Below are 27,954 nucleotides of genomic sequence, written 5' to 3'. Positions count from 1 at the left end.
TTTGTACTAAGTTCAAGTTGATTGGACTTCAACTTCATCAAAAACTACCTTGACCAATAAAAAATTGAACCAGAAGCGAATAAGTGATACGAACAGATACACAGACCAAAACACATAATGCCCCTAGGTGGGGCATAACAAAGCTAATGAAAGATGCAAATTCAAAGGTAATTTAAAAACAATTGATAACTTCTTTTAATTGAAAGAGTTATGGATGAAGGATGGTAAATATTTAATTGTACATTTTGGAATCATGGTAATGTGAGACTATCTGACAAGATTTTCCCATAGACTGTATTATAGATTTGATGTTATAATTTCTAGAAACAGGGTGGTATTTCAAAATATCTGATTACCTGGATGCTACATGTATATGTAATTTGTTAGGAGAACAGTGAAATTAACACACTGATTGAAAATAAACATTTTATAAAATCTAAATCTTAACTTTTTTATAAGTTTATACAGCTAATGTACAAAACAAAACTTTCTGCCAGAAAATAATTGTAAATTCCATATTTTAGAATAAAAATGCATTTTCCATTTATATTGGAAATATTAATTTTGCTTAAAATATATAACAAAGAATAATGAATGTATCAAATCACTATAAAAAAAAATCTAACTAAGCATGTTTATATATATCTTATATACTGTTATTCTACTAAAAGCTATAAATCAAAATATGTTTTAAGCAGAGTAAAATATAAAACTTCTTTTAAGCTATGCAAAGGAATTTGTTTATAGTCATTAAAAACAAACAGAAAAAGAAAAAAGCTCTAAGACATTGAAGTAAATGAATTGTACTGGTCAGGGTTTCCGCTGGAGGTTGTCATTTTCGCAATTTGCGAAAAAATAATAATTGTGGCGATTAAAATTCGTCATTGGCGAAAGAATTTGGCGAAAGAAATATATAAAACGATTTATTTTCAGCCATCTTGTTTATTTACTTTTTACGGGTTTCTCTGACTTTACCGATCAGACTTGGAATTCACCTTGAACTCGTTAAGATTTTGACAGAAAATCAATAATCAGCTGATTGCATTCAAAACTATCGACATCAAAGGACTAATTAATAAAGGTGTTGATTGTATGATATTACAAAATGAAATTATGGTTAAATGGCTTCTGTCACATGTCTCAAAAGGGATTTATTAACAACTTTGCAAAGCACGTGTTTGAAGCAAAATTTTTACGCTTCTTCTCCTTCTTTTAATTATAGTCCAGAAAAGAAAATTGTTGTTATGACGAAAAATATTCAAAGCAAGAAAGGTCTCTGATTTAAAACTTTATCATTTAACTTTCATATAGATCATTGATTTGAGTGGGTACTTTAAAGTCTTTTCAGTTACACACATGTTTCAAGCATAAAGTTTTACTTATTTACGATGGTCTAGAAAAGAAAACTGTCATTATGAAATCTATCCAAAAGGTTGGCATGAGAGTAACCCTTCAATGTAATGACTACACCTTACACGAGGGATCAATTCCAAATGATAAGATGCTTCATTCCTGTGAGGGAGGGGGGCTGCTGGAAAAAAAGGAAAATTTTATAAGAAATATATATTTGTGTTACTTGGGCGAAAAAAATAATAAAGTGGCGAAAAATATATTGTTTTGGCGAAAGAGGTGGCGAAAAAAATAATTGACCCAGGGGAAACCCTGGTACTGGTATTTAAACACTGTCATTGTCCCTCATATAAAATCACAGCATTTTTATGACAATGTACTGGTATGATTATCAGTAATAATTATTCAAAATTTGGGAATGTAAATGAATACATCTAAAGACATGATAGAGGATATAACTGAACTACAGGCGTCTGCTGGCTTATCAGTGAAATATTAAGCACGCATGTTTTGTTAATATCTCTCTGTCTACTTACATCGACCACCTCTACCTGAAATTCAATTCATGGTATATTTTTTTAATAGAAAAGTTGCAAGCGTGTCCCCAGTAAAAAGCTTTTTATTCAATTCTTGCCACAGGTTGCTGTCAATCATATTTGTTTCTGTTGTTTTTTAAAACTAAATCTCTTTTGAATTAATTGTGTAATGCATTGGAATTTATAGCCTACTATATGGAATATGTATACATTATGAGTTTTCTTCAATGTTGAAGGCTGTTTATGGTGACCGTTAGTTATTTATATCCTTATTTTTTTGGTCACTTTTGGACAGTTTTCTTATTGCCAATCATACCACTTCTTTCTTAAGCATGCATTAAGCTATTTCGTTGCTGACAGTTTTTATTGGTGGAGAAAGCCAGAGTGCACAGAGAAACCCACTGACCTTCGATAGGAAAACTGATAAATCCTAGTCAATTAAGATTGGAGTCGAGTGCACCTGCAAGAGCAGGTTTCGCACTCACAATATCAGTGTTAACTCAACTGGCTAGTGATTACACAGTAGTAACTACTTAGACCACTCTCCCATCAAAGCCCATCTTCTTTTTTAATATAATAAGAGATACATGTATAAAGAAATTTTATGAAGAAAAAAAACATATTTTTGTACCCCTGTCAACCAAATTCTGGAAAACTAGATGAAAAGTGTCCTTTCTATTTCAAGGTAAAGGTAATGGAAAAATGATTGACTTACCTTGCTTCAATGTGTATTCAAAAGACTTTAAAAGTGATTCTGTGATTTTCTGATGTATCAACCTGAAAATAAAACATAAAGCAAAATCAACCTTTGATAGTTTATCATGATCATTAATAATTGTTTTTTTTGTTCAATGTTCATACATTTGTACCTTTAACTTGGCAGTACAAGCTGAAACATTTTATAATTCATACATATCCTTTCTTATTCTACATCCTATAAACTAATTGTAGTTAATTTTCAAATCAAAAATTCAAATATTCCATACTTAAAAAAACAAATCAGTTTTAGACATGGAATTTCAAGCATGCACGTTTTTATAGTTAAGTAAATCAAACAAATGCCAAAATATCAAATATGCATGTAGAAACTAGAAACAGGTATTTTGTTATCATTGCATTTACATTTAACCTTCAGCTTTGAAGTATTGAGTTGCAGTAGAGAATCTTTAGATGGTAGCATTCACAAATTATATTTTCAGTTCAAACATTCACACATAAATGTTACAATCTCTGAACTATCATCAGACTTGTATTATTTTTTCTTAATAATAATCATGTTAATAGCTGTATAGGTACAAAACTGTATGTTTCATACCTTGAAAAGGAAATTATGAACATAATTATGAAAGTGACAAAAATATATCAAAGAATGTGTGAGGAATACAAAGATGTATTGAGCACCTCTACAATGTATTCTGAACTGAAGGTTGATTTTTCTGAAACTATGATGTCATTGTGAATTTTACCATTGAATCAAACTGTCTATAAGATCATTGATAAAAGCTTTCTGTTGTCCATCACTAGCTTCTAGGGTAACTCCGGTACATGACATTCTTCTAACACGACGTCCTCCAGTTTCCTGATTGGACTCTGACCAACCAAACCTCCGCTCTAACAAGTAGCATGTAAATTTGTTCAGTAAATTTTGCGTTTTACATAATACTTCAATACCAACATCTTGGTATGGATTTCCTTCCAGTGAAGACAAAGTAAATTTAAGATCAAAGTCTGAAGCATTTCTGTTATTAATTGAAGACAGGGAACGCAACTGTTTATGAATTAGCTTAAGTGACTCGAGTTCAGTAGCAGGTGAGGATGTTGTAAACAATGTTGCTAAAATTTCAGGTAGTATTTCTTCAGGATTTTCCATGGGAATTCTTATGTTGTCTTCTTATCTGATGGAAAGTCTTTGCTGAAAAAGATATTGCATTATATTATAAGAAAATTAGTTAAAAGTTGAATGTTTAGATAATATTGAGTTTCTTAATCTAATTTATTGCTTAACCCTTTCACCTTTGAGTCCCAGTTTATCAGGATTCAAGCTTCAGACAGCTGACAATGAGTCCCATTTTACCAGGATCGGAAAACCTCTTTTATATTTCCCACTCAAAACAGTGCAAACACGAGTTATTTTTCTTTGTTGAATACCCGGATGAAGTTGTAAACATGGCTTCAATTTACATGTACATGTATGTACAAAGCACTTGGAATAGACATCGTTCAGTGTAAGGAATTTGTACAGCCTCATAAAATTTTCAAAATTTTACGGTTTTGGGTTGAAAAAATGCAATTTTTGGTCAGAGAGCAGAATTTTGAGAATTTCACCTAGATAATGCAGAAAATTTGAAAATTTTATGAAGAAAAAATTATCAATACATAAACAAAACTGTGAACATGGTGTTAGTGAATGAACATGATGAAATTAAGATACAAACATGACAAATAACTATAGACAATTTTTTATTGACATTTATTATGAAGATCTCCAACTTGAGTAATAGGAGCCAGGGAAGCCATCGTCTCAGAGTAGCTTCTGTCTGGGTAGCTATCAGTGAAAGGTTAAGAAATTCAGAAAATTCAAATTCTTTAACAGTCACCATGGCTACACTAGCTCTAGTGATTAATAGTTTGATTAGTATGCAATCAAAGTGGATCATTGAGGGGTATATGGACCATAATTTGGTATTCGGCCTTTGGTTTCTTTTTGTATCCTTTTTTATAAGTTCTAAAATTTTAACTTTTATTTTGTGGGTTGTGTTGGTGTTAGAATAGTATGAATGGAACAATTGAGTTTTTCGAGAAAAAATTAATACATTTTGATTCACTGTTTACGTGACATGAAACCAAACAGGAAACCAATCTTTATTTTCTTTATTTTGCACAATATAATTCAAAAGGCATAAATAAACACCATTACTAGTGTTACTTGTTTCATGTTAATATTTAAAATCTATTTTCAATGTTATATTAAAAGTTTTTTTAAACCTGACAGGAAACCACAAGAAACCGAAAGCATTTTTTTAGTTTTATTTTATTGCAAAATCTGCTTAAAATAATCTGAACAGTATACTTTTTCTTAAAATCCATCTTAAATGTAACAGTATTATAAAACTCCTAAATATGTGCTTGTTTTGAAAACAATTAGTACAATTTATTCAGAATTTTCCATATTTTCTCCATTGATACAGGATACCATAATCGTTGTATCTTGATGTTTAAGCAAAAAAAAATTATTTATATTTGGTTTTGATATTCCAGTTATATACAATTTATTCCAAATCATTGGCAATGTAACATTCTTTAAATCCAGTAAAGAAAAAAACTTTTAACTTGGAATTAAAATCTTTAAAATAGGCACAATGTGAACAAAGCAGATTACATCATCTAAAAATTGCGTTACGAAATCGGACACAAAAATCATGACACTGTTCTTACATCTGCTACATAAATACTTATAGTTCTCGGCATTTTCTTCTCACTATTCTTATTGGTCGATGTTCTTTGTTATTTGAAAGCAAAAGTTACGAATTTGCCGGTGACGATTATCTATAAATCAGTCAGCGTTATGCTCTTCGGAAGCAATAAATAACGCGAGAAACGACACAAAAATACGGTTGTAGAATCTTTGAAATTCGTATATTTTTAAAAAAAATTCTAGGGAAGAGTAGCATACACTTGTATGTTGATAAAAATAATGGCATCTTTAGATGTAGTTGCAACTTTTCTTACAGTAATTCACATTTTATCACTTTTCTATAGTTATAGGAAACGGAGCCCAATAGCAAATTATGGTCCATATGTACATTAAGTTTTTTTAGTGTTAAAGAAAAATATGCAATGAGTCGATTCATATCTATCATGTCTATAAAGTAGGGATTTTTTGCAATAAGTTATTTTAAGGTAACAAAAAGCATCCAAAGTGGAGACTGTCATATTTTTTTTTTTTTATAAAAACAAATTTATCTATTACATGATTACTATTCAAATTGCTGGGGTTTTTTTTTGTCACCTGCAGTTTACTTCTATAAAGTGAATCATATATAAGAATTGGCATCAATTTTGAATGTTTTCAATGGTTTTTGTTGTGAAAATTCCTGGATGGTACCAGTGGGACCCAAACCTTCAATGTCAGGATCTAAATGAAGCCCTCTAACCAACTGAGCCAAAAAAGATTTACCTTAGTTATCTGGACTACCTCCAGGTCTACATTAAGATTTACAAGAAGTCAGATAGACCTAATTCTGCTGTCCCTATAACATGTATAATGCTATAATGCATATATTTACTTTAAATTTATATTCATGACATTTGCTTTTTTATTGCTTTTGCTATTTTCTAATTGTTTTTGGTGAGCAATATAGAGAAAGAAAGCAGTGCCCATTCAAAACAGGAGATCGTGGTCAAATCATTTGTTGGCGCTCATTTATCACTTATAAACATATTTCCACTTTTGGTATTTAGCTGAATTTTGTCTCAAAATGACTGTAGATTGCCTCCGAATAACCTTTTGACGTCAAGCAACAATCACTTTTTTATTGTGACGTCAAATTTTTTAAATTTTTATGTCAAAGTTTCAGGAACCTGTGTGATTCTACGTAATGGCGGACAAATTTGCATACAAGTGTAAATACAAAATGTACAGTGGAGTCCCCGGTGTCCGCGCGGCCGGCGATACCGTGCATTAGGTGATTTCGTCATATCAACACAGTAACACAAGTAAAATGGTTCTTGTTATTGTTTTAGCATTCCGAAGGGATAAAAATGAATAAAATCGATAAGTTCAAGAGTTAAATAATAACTGCAATCCCGTGATTTACAATATTTGGCCAATTTCCTTTAAAAAAAATACATCATCAGATAAAATTTGTTTTATTTAAGTCAAATTTATATCAGATTGAAATAATTTTTGCTCTGCATCCTTTGCAGTGTTCTTGATTCAAATTCAGCTATATTTCGTTTCCAAAAATCTTTTCTTTATTCAAAATAATCTATTTTTGGAAGGCATGCGCGAAATCACCGGACATTGGAGGAACTCTCAGAACAGGGGTTTCCCTAATTTTGGTCACACATTACACAGAATCTTGGGGGTGAAACCATACAAACAGATGCTTCTATTAAATAAAAGTATATTATGAATGTGTTAACACAATATTATCCAATTATTGGTTTTATCAGTTGAATGAAGTGAAGTCATAAGTCTTAGGTGCGCGGATACACCGGACTGCACCGTACGTCTATTTTCATTTGTCATGCATCCTCATCTGTATACACTTATAGAGAAACGGGTTTTCTACATTTTCAAGTGAGAATATCAAAAGCTCCTCTCATATTCGGTTTTATTTGCAAAATAAAATGTTTCGTACAGGTACCGAGGTCTCTTTTCGACTATAGGTGTCGAAATGACTAAAGTTACGAGTGCCGATTTAACCGATTGAGGTAATTTTTTTTGGCAATAACATGTTTCTATAAGCCAAATACTGTCTCAAATACAAGCTGCAAACACATACCACAGTTTCTCTTCCAATTACTGAAAAATTTGCAAAAGTCATAATCGTCTTGTTACAACTTGCATTTTCATTCAACTTAAAACAAAAATATTTATTCCACCATATTGTTTATAGTGCGTCACTTCCGGTATCTAATGCATTATAATTTCAAACATTTCTACGGAAAGGATATGTAAAAAAAAATGCGAATATTACGAAATGTTTGAAAAATGCGAGATGGTCTGACAGGGATAATAGTGTCAAAGGTCAAAATGGCCAAACCAAAAAAATATGCTCTTAATTTGTTTTAAAAAAAACCTGTGATTTAAAAAAAAACAAACAACAGAGATATGTCTCTGTCAAATCCAAATGATATTAGAGTGGGGTGCTCATTTCGCCATATCTTTCCATGTTTTCTACAGTTTATGTTCAGGTCGATATGTTTTTGAAGTATATTGACATATTCCAACATGAAGATAACTTCAAATGCTAAACATTCCTAAGCTTGAAAACATGTTTATTTGAAAATAATCATATATAAGGTTACATTAAAGGGTGTTTGAAATCCTGAAGTTTCGTCAATGGGGTACACATATTCGCCGTTTTTACACATCTATTTAAAACCAAATAACTGCAGCTTTATATAATATTTATCAAATAAATTTCACTATAGATGAACAGCAGACATTTCAAATGTGTAAAAAACAGAAATTTAGGCCAATCAGTCCAAAAAATATAGTAAGAAAAAAATCTCTGAAAATCCTGTTTTTCATTCAGGAAATTGACCGAAAATCGTTGTCCTTTTTTCTATCTTTTGCAGTAAGTGCCGTAATTTTGTTTAAGTTTAAAAAATAATCATATTTGTTATAAAATTATAATTTATCGTCATATTTCTTCCATTTTAGCCATCCTTTGAAGTGTTTACACATTAAAATCATAAAACAGCGAAATTGTGTCCCCGGCGAATATGGGCCCCCACTCCATATATAGTAGTTTATTGCAATAGTTTTGGAACGTTTGTTTGTTTTTGCATTATTCATTTGAGAAATCATTTGAGGGAATCTTTATCATAAGCCGGGATCATAAGTAAGCGAAAAATCATTATATCATCGTTTGAATCAAAATTAAGTTGCCCCTATTAAAAGTGTGAGTATCAGTGAGTGACATCTGATACATGTAATACATTGCACTGAGTCTCATCAAGGAATTGTACAAATATGTCAAATATATAATTCCTTGGTCTCATATATGAGACCAAGGAATTATATTCACACGTCGAATTAATGTATCAATTTATTAGTCTCTGCCCGAACTAAATACTGATATATATATTTGATATCCAAGCGAAATGGTCGATCTCCATGAACATCTATAAGACGACTCATATCCAATAATTTCCACTGAACAGTTAGAGAAAAATGGGATAAACATCATGACAACAAACTCACACTCGTGACGATTTATATCTAAATCAGTAATGATTTCCCAGACACCATGGCCAGTCACATCAAAATAAGACGGTAGTATTTTATAAAGTTAAACTGAACTTTAAAAACTGCAAACATTAATGAGTTATTAAAATTAGAAATAAGACACATATTTTCCAGGAGAGAAACGTAGTTCTTATTTGTACATGTACAGTGTCTGAAATCGTTTACAATGCATCTTCTATACATAATCAGATGTTTTTGGTGTATCTATCTATGATTCGATGTTTGTAATTCCAAATGAATAATTTGGGACAGGACAGTTTTCTGTAGTTCTCCTCAGTTTTTTGCATTTGAAATGGTGGCATAGTTATATACAAATTATTACTCTGTATTTGTTTTTCTTTTAGTGGTGGTAAGATGAACTATTTTATTATGGCTGTTATCTATCCAGGAGAAGGCACAAAAAAAGAAGAGCACAGCAAGAATCTGCCAAACTGCAAGGCATCGAAATGCAAGAACAATTAAAAAAAATCTGGGAGACAGTCTTGTGTAGACGAAACACGCGTCTGGCGTATTAAATTATAATCCTGATACCTTTGAAAACTGATAAAGCTTGTCGAAATATCTATCGTAAAGGTAAAGACATATCAAGCAAGAACATAAGGATATACATAAAAAATTTGGGAAAAAAAGAATGGTACCGAGACCATCAAAACTGAATGGGAATATATATATATTTAATAATGGACGACATTAAATTAGACCAAACTATTGTAAGCTGCTTAACAATATAAATATAGTTGAAAGACAATCCTAAATAAACCAGTTAGCTCTAAAAATACGACTATCATCCATCGACCAATATCAGCTATAACTTAGTTTTTTTCCATTTAAAACTGTTGTACGCTGGAACGACCGAGAGAGAAAAAAAAAATGCCACACACGCATAGAATAAAATTCCGAAGGTTTTAAGGCAGCATTAACCGACCACAAGCGCGACTAAGTGAGCTGTCAGTCCCGTTACATAGAGGTCACGTGGATTCTGCTCCTTACCGAAACACATACAATAAGTTAGGCTCTTTATTGTTTTTGTAAAACGTCCATTGTTGTGGTTGTTTCCTTTTGAATGAATAAGTTGCTAGTAATATCATTTGTGAAGTTGTTTTTTTTAAAGTATTCAATATTTGAAGTTATTTCTTATTGATTTATGACCTTATTTATTAAATCAATTTACCCCGATTTGTCGGAAAGGAATCCATCTCATGTAGGTAACCGTCAACAACAGATTATTAAAAACTAGCTTTTTTAAAATCTAAATTGTCTCGTTTAATCCACTATAAAAATCCGTATTATACAAATAACAATGTTAAAAAATTTGGACATTTTTACACTTCACCGAATACCAGTGAACTGATTTATATATTCTATTGATTAATCTATGTACCAAACGCAATATACGTATGGTGTTATATTATAGAATTATAATGACATATAAAGAAATAATCACAGTTAGTACCGTTTATTTCATCGCGTTTAATTTTCTTAAAAAATACCCAAATAAGAGTAATTTTATAGCAAACTGAACAAGAAAATTAAAAGAATTGTGAACGAGTGAAATGCACAGGAAAACAAAACCATGTTGGTTATTTTTTGGACATATAATTGCAAAATATAAAAAGTTAAAATACCACAAATTATGTTATTTTATTTTTTTATAATGCTTTAATGTAACTCGAAAATTATTACACTGTATGCGTTTCTAATGAAGGAAAACTGAAGGAGCGTGTACCAACAATGCTCATTAAAACGTAGCAAGTTCAATGGTCTGTAATGTTACAAGAAGGTGTATGTTGCTATTGCTACTGCTCTGACACTGGGTAACCACTTACACATTCTACCTGGAACAGTAATTGAAGAGTGGAACAGAGTGTCCACTGGGTAAGTAGAACAGAGTGTCCACTGGGTAAGTAGAACAGAGTGCGCGTGTGTCAGTGAGTGAATGAATGAGCGTGAGTGAGTGAATGAGTGGGTGTGATTGAGTGAGTGAGTAAATTAGCGGGTGAGTGAATGAGCGGGTGTCAGTGAGTGAATGAGCGGGTGTCAGTGAGTGAATGAGCGGATGTCAGTGAGTGAATGAGCGGGTGTGAGTGAATGAGCGGGTGTCAGTGAGTGAGCGGGTGTCAGTGAGTGAATGAGTGAATGAGCGGGTGTCAGTGAGTGAATGAGCGGGTGTCAGTGAGTGAATGAGCGGGTGTCAGTGAGTGAATGAGCGGGTGTCAGTGAATGAGCGGGTGAGTGAATGAGCGGGTGTCAGTGAGTGAATGAGCGGGTGTCAGTGAATGAGCGGGTGTCAGTGAGTGAGTGAATCAGCGGGTGTCAGTGAGTGAATGAGCCGGTGTCAGTGAATGAGCGGGTGTCAGTGAGTGAGTGAATGAGCGGGTGTCAATTAGTGAGCGGGTGAGTAAGTGGGTGTCATCATTCAGTGAGTAAACAGTGTCAATGAGTGAGCGTGAGCGGGTATTAGTGAGCGGGTGAGTGTCAGTGAGTGAGCGGGTGAGTGTCAGTAAGTGCGAGCGAGTGAGTGTGAGGTGAGTGTAAGGTGTGTGTGAGCGTGCGAGTAGGTTGTGAGAGATAGAGATGAGACAGTCAGGATAAGAGATGATAGAGATAAATGTGAATGAATGTGAGATATAAGAGCTGATAGAGAGAAATGAGAAAGAGGAGTGAATCGTCATTGAGCGAACACGTCACGCTTGAGCGAAGAACTTGCATGAATCTGAGAGTGATTGTATTAGTGAACGAACGAAAGAGTGTGTGCATAAGAATTATTAGTATTGTTGAATGAGAGATTTTATTAAACGAGAGAAACTTTACTTGAGAATATAATGTGATTGTGTGATCAGACAGGTAGATAAAATAAAATAAACCATGGACTGGTTGGTTAATAAATAACTGAGGTCAGAGTGTGGAAAAGGAAAGACGGTACTACCACTGGGGTAAAGCTGATGACCGTAACTGCATTCACGGTCATCCCAAGATGTCGGACGAAAAATTAGGTCAGTATTTGTATTGTCGGTTAAGGTGTTTCTACATCATTATCTTTACAAAGCATACATACATTGTAAATTTATAAAAGATTCACACGGAAGTCACAAATCTCTACCGAGGAACGTATAGAACGGGAAATTGGATTTGAAAAATTCGCTAAGATGACCGTAAATCATCTTTAAAATATTTTCAAGATGACCGTAACATATAATAAGGATGACCGTGATTGGTAAATTGATGACCGTAATTTCGAAAGGATGACCGTAATTTATAAAGGATGACCGTAACTTTCATAGTATAATCGTCATTTTTAAGAAATATCCGTATTTGTATTACCTTTTTTGTATCAAATAATTAATAATATTAATCGTGTTGGTGTAAGACGTATTTATAAGACAACATTATCATAAAGGTAGACAAAAATAAGACTTGCTTCAAATACATGGTTTGTCGTATGTAGCATCTAACTACAAGCCAAAAGAATTTTTTATTTCTGAGATTCCTATTAATTTTATATAATAAATACAGCTTTTTAAAAATGCCAAAAAGGCAATGGATGTACAGCCATTTATATTATATCGTTTCAACTACCATTACAGATGGGTTTTTTTTAAAATTTATTTCAGATACGTACATGTGTTATCAATTTTCCACTTGCAAGTTCACCTCATCTAATGTAGACAGCATTTTAATACACACTATAGACAATCATGTTGGTCCACAAACATTTAGTTTTAGGAAGAAAGTTTTGGATGAAAACACTGGTCATACTGCATATCGGTCCGTACATTTTGGAGTTGAATTTACAAAACTTAAAATGATGTTAGGAAAAGGTTATAAGCCAAATATAAATTTAGAAGAACATGTTTTTTAAATACTCCGACCAAACTAGTGAAGGTGAGCTCCAGCAAAATAGATCCTTAAATAGTCTTGTTTAAATAGCGAATTTTAAAGGGGAGCCTTGTAAATTGTATAAACAGAAAACAAAATTGTTTTTTTTATATATCAAGACAAATCAATATTATATTCTGCTCCTCTGAACCTATACACATGGGCTCAATTACCGGATATTCATAATGTTTAAGGTTCATCTGAATGAATTGAAAAATATTGCCGTTTTTACACACACATATCTATTAAGAGAACAGACAAACTGATGCATCTAGGAAAGCGTAAGGACTATGTACCGTGTTACTTCAATGCTAAACATATGGAAACTTTATAGAAAATCCACAGCCTTTATCCTTGTTCTAACATATTTGGCAATTTGATGACCGATAGATATAGGATTATTGCATGCAGTGCTAGCATTGATTTCCTTAAAACAGTTTATTAATGTAGTTATTTGTTAGAACAAATAAAAATATGGACCAAATCAAGTACACCTTTTAGGATGTACTCGACTTTAGTTACTCTGCACGAGGTATTTTGAAATTTACAGGTTGGTTACAACTTTTTGTAAAAAATAAACACTAGCACATCATAGAAAAGCAAGCGAGTAATCTATGTTTCAAATTTTATTACAAAAATCTCTTTATTAAAGGCTGTTGATTTTCTATAAAAATCTTGGTTATTTGCCACAAAGTACTCTTTTTCTATCAAATGCTAGGCAACAGTAATTAATTATGCCTTGCTTCAAGTTTCCCCCTATAGTATATGTTTAAAATGGACTGTATCTATTATACATTATATCTGTAGTTTTGATACAATTGATGTTTAAAAAATTCGTACAAAAATGGCTACAGAAGGGTACATAAACCTTAAAGCATGGCAGGACCTTTAGATATGTAAAGTTATATAAAGTCTATGTTTGTGAACAAAAAACCCTAACTTACCTGGTTTTCGAGGTGCATTTTTTTTAAATATGCAGAAGATAGCAAAATAAACAAACATACGAGTTTCATTTGATACGGTCCACTCAGTTACACAGTTAAATTCACCTATTGTTTGCAGGTGTCTATTGTCTATAGTGTCCATTTAAATCACAAGAGTGCACACGCTGAAATGTCTCGCCTTCTTTACTAATCATAGATATTATGTTGATAGACCAAATATAAAGCTTTATTACAACTGTCACATAAACTCAACATTAACCAAGAAAACAAAACATTTATCAATGAACCATGAAAATGAGGTCAAGGTCAGATGAACCATGCCAGGCTGACATGAACAGCTAACAATTCTTCAATACAACAAATATAGTTCACTTATTGCTTATAAATTCAGAAAAACAGACCAAAACACAAGAACTTAACACTGAGCAATAAGCCGTGAAATGAGGTCACGGTCAAATTAAACCTTTGAACAGACATATAGATCATAAAATATTTCCATACACCATGCAAATATAGTTGACCTTATGCATAAAGTATTAGAAAAATAGACCAAAACTCAAAAACTTAACTTTGACCACTGAACCATAAAAATGAGGTCAACGTCAGATGACACCTGTCAACTAGACATGTAAACCTTACAATCATTACATATACCAAATATAGAAGACCTATTGCATATCGCATAAGAAAAACAGACCAAAACACAAAAACTTAACTATAACCACTGAACCATGAAAATGAGGTCAAGGTCAGATGACATCTGTCTGCTAGACATGTACACCTTACAATCATGTTTTGTTTTCTTGGTTAATGTTGAGTTTATGTGACAGTTGTAATAAAGCTTTATATTTGGTCTATCAACATAATATCTATGATTAGTAAAGAAGGCGAGACATTTCAGCGTGTGCACTCTTGTGATTTAAATGGACACTATAGACAATAGACACCTGCAAACAATAGGTGAATTTAACTGTGTAACTGAGTGGACCGTATCAAATGAAACTCGTATGTTTGTTTATTTTGCTATCTTCTGCATATTTAAAAAAAAAATGCACCTCGAAAACCAGGTAAGTTAGGGTTTTTTGTTCACAAACATAGACTTTATATAACTTTTACATATCTAAAGGTCCTGCCATGCTTTAAGGTTTATGTACCCTTCTGTAGCCATTTTTGTACGAATTTTTAAACATCAATTGTATCAAAACTACAGATATAATGTATAATAGATACAGTCCATTTTAAACATATACTATAGGGGGAAACTTGAAGCAAGGCATAATTAATTACTGTTGCCTAGCATTTGATAGAAAAAGAGTACTTTGTGGCAAATAAACCAAGATTTTTATAGAAAATCAACAGCCTTTAATAAAGAGATTTTTGTAATAAAATTTGAAACATAGATTACTCGCTTGCTTTTCTATGATGTGCTAGTGTTTATTTTTTACAAAAAGTTGTAACCAACCTGTAAATTTCAAAATACCTCGTGCAGAGTAACTAAAGTCGAGTACACCCTAAAAGGTGTACTTGATTTGGTCCATATTTTTATTTGTTCTAACAAATAACTACATTAATAAACTGTTTTAAGGAAATCAATGCTAGCACTGCATGCAATAATCCTATATCTATCGGTCATCAAATTGCCAAATATGTTAGAACAAGGATAAAGGCTGTGGATTTTCTATAAAGTTTCCATATGTTTAGCATTGAAGTAACACGGTACATAGTCCTTACGCTTTCCTAGATGCATCCGTTTGTCTGTTCTCTTAATAGATATGTGTGTGTAAAAACGGCAATATTTTTCAATTCATTCAGATGAACCTTAAACATTATGAATATCCGGTAATTGAGCCCATGTGTATAGGTTCAGAGGAGCAGAATAAAATATTGATTTGTCTTGATATATAAAAAAAAAACAATTTTGTTTTCTGTTTATACAATTTACAAGGCTCCCCTTTAAAATTCGCTATTTAAACAAGACTATTTAAGGATCTATTTTGCTGGAGCTCACCTTCACTAGTTTGGTCGGAGTATTTAAAAAACATGTTCTTCTAAATTCATATTTGGCTTATAACCTTTTCCTAACATCATTTTAAGTTTTGTAAATTCAACTCCAAAATGTACGGACCGATATGCAGTATGACCAGTGTTTTCATCCAAAACTTTCTTCCTAAAACTAAATGTTTGTGGACCAACATGATTGTCTATAGTGTGTATTAAAATGCTGTCTACATTAGATGAGGTGAACTTGCAAGTGGAAAATTGATAACACATGTACGTATCTGAAATAAATTAAAAAAAAAACCCCATCTGTAATGGTAGTTGAAACGATATATTATAAATGGCTGTACATCCATTGCCTTTTTGGCATTTTTAAAAAGCTGTATTTATTATATAAAATTAATAGGAATCTCAGAAATAAAAAAATATTTTGGCTTGTAGTTAGATGCTACATATGACAAACCATGTATTTGAAGCAAGTCTTATTTTTGTCTACCTTTATGATAATGTTGTCTTATAAATACGTCTTACACCAACACGATTAATATTATTAATTATTTGATACAAAAAAGGTAATACAAATACGGATATTTCTTAAAAATGACGATTATACTATGAAAGTTACGGTCATCCTTTATAAATTACGGTCACATCCTTACCAATCACGGTCATCCTTATTATATGTTACGGTCATCTTGAAAATATTTTAAAGATGATTTACGGTCATCTTAGCGAATTTTTCAAATCCAATTTCCCGTTCTATACGTTCCTCGGTAGAGATTTGTGACTTCCGTGTGAATCTTTTATAAATTTACAATGTATGTATGCTTTGTAAAGATAATGATGTAGAAACACCTTAACCGACAATACAAATACTGACCTAATTTTTCGTCCGACATCTTGGGATGACCGTGAATGCAGTTACGGTCATCAGCTTTACCCCAGTGGTAGTACCGTCTTTCCTTTTCCACACTCTGACCTCAGTTATTTATTAACCAACCAGTCCATGGTTTATTTTATTTTATCTACCTGTCTGATCACACAATCACATTATATTCTCAAGTAAAGTTTCTCTCGTTTAATAAAATCTCTCATTCAACAATACTAATAATTCTTATGCACACACTCTTTCGTTCGTTCACTAATACAATCACTCTCAGATTCATGCAAGTTCTTCGCTCAAGCGTGACGTGTTCGCTCAATGACGATTCACTCCTCTTTCTCATTTCTCTCTATCAGCTCTTATATCTCACATTCATTCACATTTATCTCTATCATCTCTTATCCTGACTGTCTCATCTCTATCTCTCACAACCTACTCGCACGCTCACACACACCTTACACTCACCTCACACTCACTCGCTCGCACTTACTGACACTCACCCGCTCACTCACTGACACTCACCCGCTCACTAATACCCGCTCACGCTCACTCATTGACACTGTTTACTCACTGAATGATGACACCCACTTACTCACCCGCTCACTAATTGACACCCGCTCATTCACTCACTCACTGACACCCGCTCATTCACTGACACCGGCTCATTCACTCACTGACACCCGCTGATTCACTCACTCACTGACACCCGCTCATTCACTGACACCCGCTCATTCACTCACTGACACCCGCTCATTCACTCACCCGCTCATTCACTGACACCCGCTCATTCACTCACTGACACCCGCTCATTCACTCATTCACTCACTGACACCCGCTCATTGACTCATTCACTCACTGACACCCGCTCATTCACTCATTTTCTCACTGTTGGCTTTTCATTTAATTTCTTTATACATGTATATATATCTCTTATTATATTAAAAAAGAAGATGGGCTTTGATGGGAGAGTGGTCTAAGTAGTTACTACTGTGTAATCACTAGCCAGTTGAGTTAACACTGAGGTTGTGAGTGTGAAACCTGCTCTTGCGGGTGCACTCGACTCCAATCTTAATTGACTAGGATTTATCAGTTTTCCTATCGAAGGTCAGTGGGTTTCTCTGTGCACTCTGGCTTTCTCCATCAATAAAAATTGTCAGCAACAAAATAGCTAAATGCATGCTTAAGAAAGAAGTGGTATGATTGGCAATAAGAAAACTGTCCCAAAGTGACCAAAAAAATAAGGATATAAATAACTGAAGGTCACCATAAACAGCCTTCAACAATGAAGAAAACTCATAATGTATACATATAGTAGGCTATTAAATCCAATGCATTACACAATTAATTCAAAAGAGATTTATTTTTAAAAAACAACTGAAACAAATATGATTGACAGCAACCTGTGGCAACAATTGAATAAAAAGCTTCTTACTGGGGACACGCTTGCAACTTTTCAGTTGAAAAATTATCATTGGCCATGCTGCAAGTTTGCTGTCCTGGATCTGCAAGGTTGTGGTTAAAATAAACACTTGTAAACTTTTGGCAGTGTAAATAGATGTATGATAGCTAGGTAAACATGATAAATGTCTAATTTCTTCACAAACTATCCATAAATCAACTAAGATATTTTGCCTACGTATACGTATACTCATCAATTAAAAAAATATACCATGAATTGAATTTCAGGCAGAGGTGGTCGATGTAAGTAGACAGAGAGATATTAACAAAACATGCGTGCTTAATATTTCACTGATAAGCCAGCAGGCGCCTGTAGTTCCGTTATACCTCTATCATGTCTATAGATGAATTTATTTACATTCCCAATTTCTGAATAATTTTTACTGATAATTAATCATACCAGTACATGTTATGTTTTTGTCATAAAAATACTGTGATTTGATATAAGGGACCATGATAGTGTTTGAATACCAGTACAATTCATTTACTTCAATGTCTTAGAGCTTTTTTCTTTTTTTGTTTGTTTTTAATGACTATAAACAAATTACTTTACATAGCTTAAAAGAAGTTTTATATTTTACTCTGCTTAAAACATATTTTGATTTATAGCTTTTAGTAGAATAACAGTATATAAGATATATATAAACATGCTTAGTTAGATTTTTTTTTATAGTGATTTGATACATTCATTATTCTTTGTTATATATTTTAAGCAAAATTAATATTTCCAATATAAATGGAAAATGCATTTTTATTCTAAAATATGGAATTTACAATTATTTTCTGGCAGAAAGTTTTGTTTTGTACATTAGCTGTATAAACTTATAAAAAAGTTAAGATTTAGATTTTATAAAATGTTTATTTTCAATCAGTGTGTTAATTTCACTGTTCTCCTAACAAATTACATATACATGTAGCATCCAGGTAATTAGATATTTTGAAATACCACCCTGTTTCTAGAAATTATAACATCAAATCTATAATACAGTCTATAGGAAAATCTTGTCAGATAGTATCGCATTACCATGATTCCAAAATGTACATTTAAATATTTACCATCCTTCATCCATAACTCTTCCAATTAAAAGAAGTTATCAATTGTTTTTAATTACCTTTGAATTTGCATCTTTCATTAGCTTCGTTATGCCCCACCTAGGGGCATTATGTGTTTTGGTCTGTGTATCTGTTCGTATCACTTATTCGCTTCTGGTTCAATTTTTTATTGGTCAAGGTAGTTTTTGATGAAGTTGAAGTCCAATCAACTTGAAACTTAGTACAAATGTTTCCTATGATATGATCTTTTTAATTGCAATGTCAAATTAGAGTTTTGACCCCAACTTCAAAACATATAAAATGAAATGGGAGTGGGGCATCCGTGTACTTTGAACACATTAATGTTTTCAAATATAGATGTGGGTTTAGAAAGAATTAATTTGATGAATTTGACTTGTATTGTGCATTAATTTTTAACTATCCACCATCATTCTGTGTTAAAACAATCATATTATTCAAAATGGAAAAATGTTTGCAAATTTCAGGATTTCTATTGTTTTCAAACTGCAAGCTTTACTTTGCATCAGGAAATTCTTTCCTCTTAGAAAGTTAACGAAACTTTGCAGATTTGCTCTTTTTAACAATAACTTTTTGAATAGAATTATAAGACATCAATTTTTGAAATTCATTTTCCACATAAAGTAGTGGTCTCGACCTGTTGAAATAAAGAAAAAAAATAGGACAGAAAATATTATTTGTTTGTATATCTTTGCTTACTGATCGCAGGGTAAAATAATAATATGCATTTTGAAGTAATGTATTAATATAGAATATCGATGTTCTGTATAGACGCACACACTATCTATTCGTCGTCATCGTCGTAATCAGGTATCTGTAGATATATTGTGGCATTTCCACAAGCAGTTACATGTCCGTTCTGATTTTTCATGCTAATCACCAAAGAGTTATATCCCTGAAATATAATAATGAAATACATAATATTACTTCAAAATAAATCGAATGCAGTGATTAACTTAAATTCTATATCGAAAACTTATTGGAGAGAAAAGAACACAAGTAAAAACTCGTGACGCATCCTTACTTCTTTTGGATTTTCATGTCATTGCATATCAATCTTTTCAAGTTAATTGCAATGATTTGTTTTGTGTTGATTGGATGCAATCAATCAATCAATCAATCAATCAATCAATCAATCAATCTATGTCTACAAAATATGTAAAAGAAACACACGTGATTTAATAGGAAATATGCGTAAATTGGTGTTTACTTTTAGTCAGTGACCCCCATAAAACACTTAGAATACGATCAAACATGTGTTCTATAGAAAAGGTGTGTACTTTCAAATGGTATCTCCTTCATGTCTGTGAATTCAGTGCTGCCGACAATTTTTTCTGAAAATATGCAATTGCAAACAGATACTAGAAAAGGACTAAATTTTGGGCATTTTAAATACTAGTATTTAAAATGCATATTAGAAAAACGTCGTCAACAATCAAGTAATTGATTTACTAACTTACTCAGCAACTAAGCAAGGGCTATTCTCCTTAATTTACCTTGAATGGGTGAGAAAATGTCAAGGGGACTATTAAAACCCACATACCTGTTATCGACGCGGTCTTAGGACTAGTAGACAATATTGAGTATCATCCCATCAAAACAAATAAAAGAGGTTAAGATAATCGAGAATAATTATCAAAAAAATAGTTACATTTTCAGTTTCCTTTCTTTTATTTCATAAAGTTTGATTGGGAAATTATAATTGTATCATGGTGAATGTTAGGTATTATCCATTTACAATAATGATAAAAAATCTTTTTAATCTTATAATTATTTATTCATGTAGTATTTGGGGCACATTGTATTCCGTTTTGAACTTGTCTACATAACACTCGCCAGTTAAACGGACAGTGGTTAAAGCATCCTATCTAATGGAATGGACTCTTGATTTGTGCGAACATTTTATAATCCTGGTATCTTTGATAACTATTTACAAGTTTGCTCAGGACATAACATTTCAATCAAGGCTTTATATAGTTTACTATCAGTTGATATATGAAAAAAACATACCTCCTTTTTGGAATGGACATTTACTAGGCGTCTGTTTTGTATTGACGTCTGATGCCTTTAGATATTCTTCCACATCTTCACATTTAATTCGACTAGAAATGCCAGTAGCCTCCCTCCACGGAGTGCTCATGTCGAGTCGAGAATACCATTTAAGAGAATAAATTCCATTTGTGAATTCTTCATCTAAAATTTGGTAAATGAATAATGAGCTTGTGTTAACTATGCATTTAGCTGTGAAAACTTTCATCCATTACTCGATGCATGTAAAGAACAGACAGGCAAGATATAGGACGAAATAGAGGGACAATAGTTCAAACAATGCAGAGGGTATCATTTCATTCCAGCATGGAACATGCAGTTTCCGTACCATTGCGTTGCAACAGTAAAAACAACGTCAACTTCGTGAAATGTTACCTTTTCAATATTTTTTAACATTCAGTGTGATTTTAGTCAAATACATTATAGCTCACTACCACCGTCATTGATCATATTTTTGATGATTTATTTTATGAAACACCCCTCCTGGATACATGCACAGTGTTTACGTGTATAGTAAAAGCTAGCATTTTGAACTCTTATTTGAGACGTGCGTCAAGATTTTATTGCGTAGGAAGACAGCTTCTTTGCTGTGGGGTGAATATCATATTGTTGGGGAAAAATAATTACATTGTTGAATTATGAAGAGCACTGTTTTGGTGAATAAAAAGTTGTTAATGAATAACAATTATGAATATTGTTGGTGAATAAAATGTACATTGTTGGCATATGGAAAGCATTATTCAAGTTAATGATTATAACAGTTTTGGCTAATAAATAGCATTGTGTGGTTGAATAATATTATTCAATTTATTGTAGAGGTATAGGTGGATGCACATGTAGGTCGAGCAATCACGTTAAATAAAATCTGACAACCATGATATACGAAAGGAGTTGAAGGTGGCGTATGGTATCAATCGAATAGATGTTTAAAAAATGAAGTAGTGTAATGGATTCCTGTCATTGGAGTCGGTTTGTTTGATAAATATTTTAGTCATTTGAGAAAGGAAATGAATGAAATCCGCCATACGATCGAGGTTATTAATGTTAACTGTTTTTACATTGTCTTACTTTTTATCGTTCCTATAATTCTATGTAGCCTGAGTAACAATATGGTACCAATGAAAACCTCTGCCGATGAAACATGTATGTAAATTTCAAATTATACTTACTAAATGTGAAATCAAAGTAAAGTGACAGAACATCTCCAGATTTAGGAGATATTGGACTCCATGTAACATTTATTTTGGAATCAGCTGCAAAACACAGTTAAAACATTAAAAACGAAAACAATAAAAAAAACTAAAAAAACTCAGCTACACATGAAAACGACTAATTGTGGGAAAATTTCGGAAACACAGCTGTATAGAATCTAACTTCCTAAAAAGAGAATGTGAAAATAAAATGACTATATCATACAAAAGACTCCATACATTTTAATTATATAGAACTACCCTTTTACTCTGATCATACTACATCTCCTTATTTTATATAACTATAAATGTATGGGTTTTGTTCATTGTTAAAGGCCGTATAGAGTCCTATATATAGTTGTTTACATCCTCGTCCGGTTTGTCTCTGGTGTGTAAGTGTCTCATTTGCATTCACATCACATCTCATTTGTATGAGTATTCTGAATGATGAAGGTGGTTATTTGAAACGACATTGACTATCCGTGAGGGTCTTGAACGGTCGGTGTGTGAAAACAATATTTCTGTATATTAATGTTAAACTTGTCACGTGGTCTTACGTGGTCCACACGATACAGCGTGGCCAGATTTCGGTTTAGTGGTACCAGTTTTGTCGTCAGCATGGTCAGTTTTGTGGTCAGAATTTATAATGTTATGTTGTTCCATTTCCTTGACAAGTCTAGCTTCCGCTAATGCCGAAATAAGTCCAGTAACTAGACAACACACTAGAACGAAACTTTTCAACATTTTGCTCTGGAAGAGTAAAACATGTATTATTTTGAATGATATAATGGCTATAAACATAATCATAAAGTTGGTAGTTGATAACTTATTTGTTTTAAAAACAAAGATTTGTTATTGGTAATTTTACATAATTAAATTAATTATCATACATCTTAAGATATTCCGCTATTAATAACGCTGTTGAATTAAAGTTTCAAATTGTATCTTATATCTCATGAGTATTAGAAAAAGAATGTTATTGCCATTTTTTATTATATATTTTTACATTTTTATCTATTGTGTCTGTTTGTTTTGTTCTTGCATCGGTGACAATATAATGGAATTTGATGCGAATGTCATACAAGTGAGATGTTTAGCTAGCTATAAAACCCGGTTCAATCCACCATTTCCTACATAAGAAAATGCCTGTACCAAGACAGGAATATGACAGTTGTTATCCATTCGTTTGAGATGTGTTTGTCATTTGATTTGGGACTTTCCCTTTTGAATTTTCCTTGGTGTTCAGTATTTTTGTGATTTTACTTTTTAATAAATTTTCGAATCCATTGCTTAAAGTTTGTTTTTCACATTTACAAATATAAAAAGTATGGTACACGGAAAAATTCTTATTACTAGTATTGATTATTACGCGATTATTCCAGTACTTCATCTACAATTGCAGATGGTTTTCAAGACTAAACTAATATTTCTATTCCTACTGACATTTACGGCATTGAATAGTCATATATTTTAAAGTCATGGCGGTATCTGTCACAGCTGATCATATAACGGGTTATGTATTTGATCATTGGTAAGCCGTTTCGAGTAAATGTATAATTATCCTTCCAGAGCACATGAGATCATTCCCAGTTTTTGGTGGGGTTGATAACGATTGCTTAGTTTTTAGTTTTCTATGTTGTGTACTGTGTACTATTGTTTGTCGGTATGTCTATATTTATAGCCATGGCGTTGTCGGTTTATTTTCGATCTATAAGTTTAATGTCCTTCTGGTATCTTTCGCCTTTCTTGTACAGTTATTTCACCAAAGGATTGGCTGTATTCTGTTAAACTTTTTAACCAGACACCAGCATGTTATTCATCGTAAAATATACTTACCGACGGAAAAAAGAAGAAAAATCAGAAGAAAGACTAGTGTTTATATTTGACTATAATTTACTTACAACTTTGATGTCTTTGGGAGAATGTCGTCTAATGATTTGGATTTTCCACTTCCTTGTTAAATTTCTACACTTTCGGTGTATTTCATTGTTCAGTACAATGAACAAATCCCAAATTACGTAAAGTAATAGTAGACAAGGAAGAGATATATTGTATGGCAATTTCATGGATGAATGACCAGCCATTACGTAGGAAATATTTTTTTTTTTTAGAAAATTTCAATTCGTTAGTTAACCCAATCCTACATGTTACAGGTAACCAAATCGAGGAAATAACTTTTTAACTCGAAAAAAAAGAGAACTCGACAAAAGACGCTACTAATAAAACAAAAGTTGTTTCTGGTCCATTTCTCTTTTTGAACAATAAAGTATTATCAAAAAACTAAAACTAAAGTAAAAATGATACGTTATCATAGTGTTTAACTGCGATGTATACTATATGTGATGTAGAAAACAAAATACAGTATACAAAACATACAAGATTGATTAACAGCTATCAAAGGTACCAGGAATTGAGTACAGACGCGCGTTTCGGCTACAAAGACTCATCAGTGACGCTCAGATCAAAACAGTTTTAAAGCCAAACAACTACAAAGTTGAAGAGTACATGTGAAAACCAGTGACATTTTTTGGCAATTGACGAGAACACCCTTTTTCTAAATGTGCACGCAAATGATGACTCGAATTAGTTTTTGTGTCAGGATAGACTGCGTTGGAACTGGTAAACTACCGCTTGTCTCATATCTGTTCCCATACTTGAGATGTGTTCGATTAGCAAAAGATGGTAAAAGGTTTAAAACCTTTTATGTTTATTCTTTAAAACATAAGAATAAAGGGGCAGCATTTATATAGTCAGGATTTTAATTCGTCAAAATTAACTCCCTATTATACACCCCTTTTTTTCAATCATTAAAATGGAACTTATCCCAATTCAGACTTAACATTAAAATCAAGAATTACAAAACATCAAGATGTAGAACCACAATAAAAGTACTGTTTCTTAATCTTTGGTTTATCGAGTGTGTGAAGGTATCATGTGTTTGAGTCAATACACCATTTTTCTTTCAAACGTATAGGACAAATGAACAGATAGTTTAATCTACAAAGTGTCATTACTTCATTTTTGTTTGAGTGTAAAATAACAAAGTAAGCAATGGACAATCAGTTTACTTATGTTAACCAATACAGCGAATAAAACTGTTATTTTCAACACACGTGTTAAAAACAATACAAGATTGAGAAAAACTCAAACCAGCAATAACATTAAATTAAGCAGACATTGAAATAATAAAAAGTCGAGTATTTCGAAATAATATTTACATAAATAAGTATAATATTTTGGAATGTTTTAACCTAATCATAATTTAATTATTTTTGATAGCGGATTATTTACTTAAGTGATATTAACTGAACAATAGACATTTAAAATATTAAATCTCAATATATAACTGCTTCTTATTGAAAGTGTTTTCAGAAACAGGATTGAATTATAATGTGTACAGCTGGATTAATGTATGCGCTTTTAATCGCTGCATAGGAAAAATTTGTTCAGCAATATGTCAAATTTGTTATATTAAAAATCTATGTTGGAACTGAAATCTCAAAACAAAATGTAAATCACGATTCCGCTAATGTTATCCAATCATGAATTATTCAACGCCAGTAAAAAAACTGTCAGTGACGTCTTTTTTGTCACCTTTTCAACAGAAAGGAAGAACAACAAAAGTCACATTTGAATCGTTACCGAAACCACGAACACAATCTCATTTTATGTTTAATGATTTTGGACATAGTCAGATTAATGGAAACCCGAACAGATTTAAGTCTGTACCAAGTTTACGTCCGTTTGCAAAATCTCTGGAAAATTCTAACACAAACGAAATTGAGGATGATTTTAAAACAATGGCGACCTTCAATACCCACATTGACCTACCAAGGGATGATGATGAAGATTTAGCATATACACCGTACCAATATGAAGACGACGATTTCTATGATATCAGACCTCAAACATCTTACCTAGCTCAACCATTTGCAAGCCGAAACAGAGGGTTAGAGAGTATTGCTGAGTGCAGAACTCCAACTTCATCGTCGTCTGCTTCATCGCGAGGTGGTGACCTCACGCCTGACTCACCTGAATATTATCAAATTCTGGATGTAAAACGTGAAAAGGTCAAACCAAATAGCAAGGAAAACGGTTCGAAATCTGCGCCTAGTGATTCTAAACTGTATTCTCTTCCAAGGATTCAACAGGAACAAGTTGTAACACCAGTCAAAGTTAAATCAATACTATCACTCCGAGCGAACGAGAAGCTTCCAAATATAGCAAATGCTTTTCGAAGAATTGAAAATTCAGAAACTTTCTTGGCCCATTCAAAATTTAGTTCTGGTCAAAGTAGGGCGGAATCCGTCGAAAGCATCAGGACGCCATCGACATCTAGGCATCTTCTGTGGTCACGTGGATCTATTATGTCTGATGGAGGTTTTCCAAAAGCAAGATCAGAAACAAATATGACAAAATTATCTTTTCAATCGGAACCGACACCAACATTTCAAAGTTTGTCTCCTCTTAATAAAGGATTGAACAATAAAAAGAAAGTTCGTAAACTCAGACGTAAACCGGCAACTAAATTTTACGTCCCTTATAGATCCTTTTTAGAAAGTGTTGCAAGTAATCGGGATGATGAGGAAAAGAAAAAGTCAAAAAAACATATAAAAAGTGCCAAATTTACACTTTATTTTCCGTCTCTTCACAAAAAGTGTACTATTTCGCCCATAATAAAGGAAGGAAATTGGTGCCAAAAATAGTGTAGTACGTATCAAAATTTAGTTTAAAAATTAGTTGTGCACATTAAAACAGTGAATGTTTTTTTCAAAACTTTATTAACTTGTTTTCAATTATTTTAACAACAAAGTTGTTTCTAATTGTGTATTTTTGAAATATTGATATGAAATATCATTGTAAATGTCATGAATGTAATATATTCAGATGTTATGAAAGTAAATAATACAATTATGAAGGACCAAGTAAGTTATTACCAGTCTTTTATGATAAATTGGTTAGTAATTCATTTGTTTGTATTACACATATAACTTCGTTGAACGAATTATTATTATTCAAATAATATGGTTGAAGTTTTTTATTCTTCTGAATTTATTCACAGAACTGCAATGTGTCTAACTTTATCAAAACAGATCTCGAAGTGTGCAGAGAATTCTTTTATTCGTCTGTTCGTATATACAAGAGAAAAAGTATAATGGCTTTATTATGCTGCATTTCGTTGTGCGGCTGTTCAAATTTTGTCATAAAAATTAAATACTAATCTATTCTTGCGAATTACTCTAGTCTTGTCTAATGAAGCTACCGCTCAGATGACTAATTTCATGCAAAATGTGCCGTATTCTTCTGTAATCCGGATAATCACGTTACAAAACTAAACTTTTAGGGAGTTCTTTGAAAGTACCATGTTTTTTTTACATTTCTTTGCACCTGATAACAAACATATTTTTCAATTTAATTGATACTATCCGTTTGTTATTTTTATGCTCAAATGTGCATAAGGTCAGATTCTCTGACTGGTTATGACGTCTTTACACTAAATCCATTGGATGGTGGATGTGTGCTGATTGATAATTGAGTCTTGGATGCATGAATGTTTGCATGCATGTTTGCAAGCATTTTTTGTCTAAGTTTTTATTGGCTTTGTCCTAGCTCTCAGCAA

General features: G+C 32.4%; 2 protein-coding genes across 2 annotated transcripts in view; both read right to left on the bottom strand.

Moving 5' to 3' along the window:
* LOC134721559 (uncharacterized) overlaps nucleotides 1–7,521 on the bottom strand; it is a 37,407-nt gene extending 29,886 nt beyond the window's left edge. The window contains exons 1-3 of the mRNA XM_063584656.1: nucleotides 7,394–7,521; nucleotides 3,353–3,798; nucleotides 2,602–2,663 (exon numbers count right to left, since the gene is read on the bottom strand). Of these exons, the coding sequence (XP_063440726.1) occupies nucleotides 2,602–2,663; nucleotides 3,353–3,756 (466 nt within the window). The 5' untranslated portion in view covers nucleotides 3,757–3,798; nucleotides 7,394–7,521. The remainder of the gene's footprint in view (nucleotides 1–2,601; nucleotides 2,664–3,352; nucleotides 3,799–7,393) is intronic.
* Nucleotides 7,522–19,548: 12,027 nt separating this feature from the next.
* On the bottom strand, nucleotides 19,549–24,391 carry LOC134723564 (uncharacterized). The gene is made up of 5 exons (XM_063587142.1): nucleotides 24,236–24,391; nucleotides 22,892–23,084; nucleotides 22,314–22,397; nucleotides 21,106–21,288; nucleotides 19,549–19,990 (listed from the first exon to the last, which is right to left on the bottom strand). Exons 2-5 carry the CDS (start codon nucleotides 23,076–23,078, stop codon nucleotides 19,983–19,985), a joined length of 462 nt encoding a protein of 153 aa, XP_063443212.1. The 5' UTR covers nucleotides 23,079–23,084; nucleotides 24,236–24,391; the 3' UTR covers nucleotides 19,549–19,982.
* Nucleotides 24,392–27,954: the final 3,563 nt, after the last annotated feature.

This window comes from Mytilus trossulus, chromosome 6 (genome assembly GCF_036588685.1).
Source record: "Mytilus trossulus isolate FHL-02 chromosome 6, PNRI_Mtr1.1.1.hap1, whole genome shotgun sequence".
NCBI lineage: Eukaryota > Metazoa > Mollusca > Bivalvia > Mytilida > Mytilidae > Mytilus > Mytilus trossulus.
This window is presented reverse-complemented; position numbering and strand designations above follow the sequence as displayed.

Bases quoted from the DNA above. Each gene is read 5' to 3' on its own strand.
- LOC134723564 (XM_063587142.1), bottom strand. From the start codon at position 23,078: ATGTTGAAAAGTTTCGTTCTAGTGTGTTGTCTAGTTACTGGACTTATT. The intron at 22,398-22,891 runs GTAAGACCACGT...TGTGTTTTGCAG, and splicing joins CGCTGTATCGTGTGGACCAC to CTGATTCCAAAATAAATGTT. The intron at 21,289-22,313 runs GTAAGTATAATT...ACCAAATTTTAG, and splicing joins TTACTTTGATTTCACATTTA to ATGAAGAATTCACAAATGGA.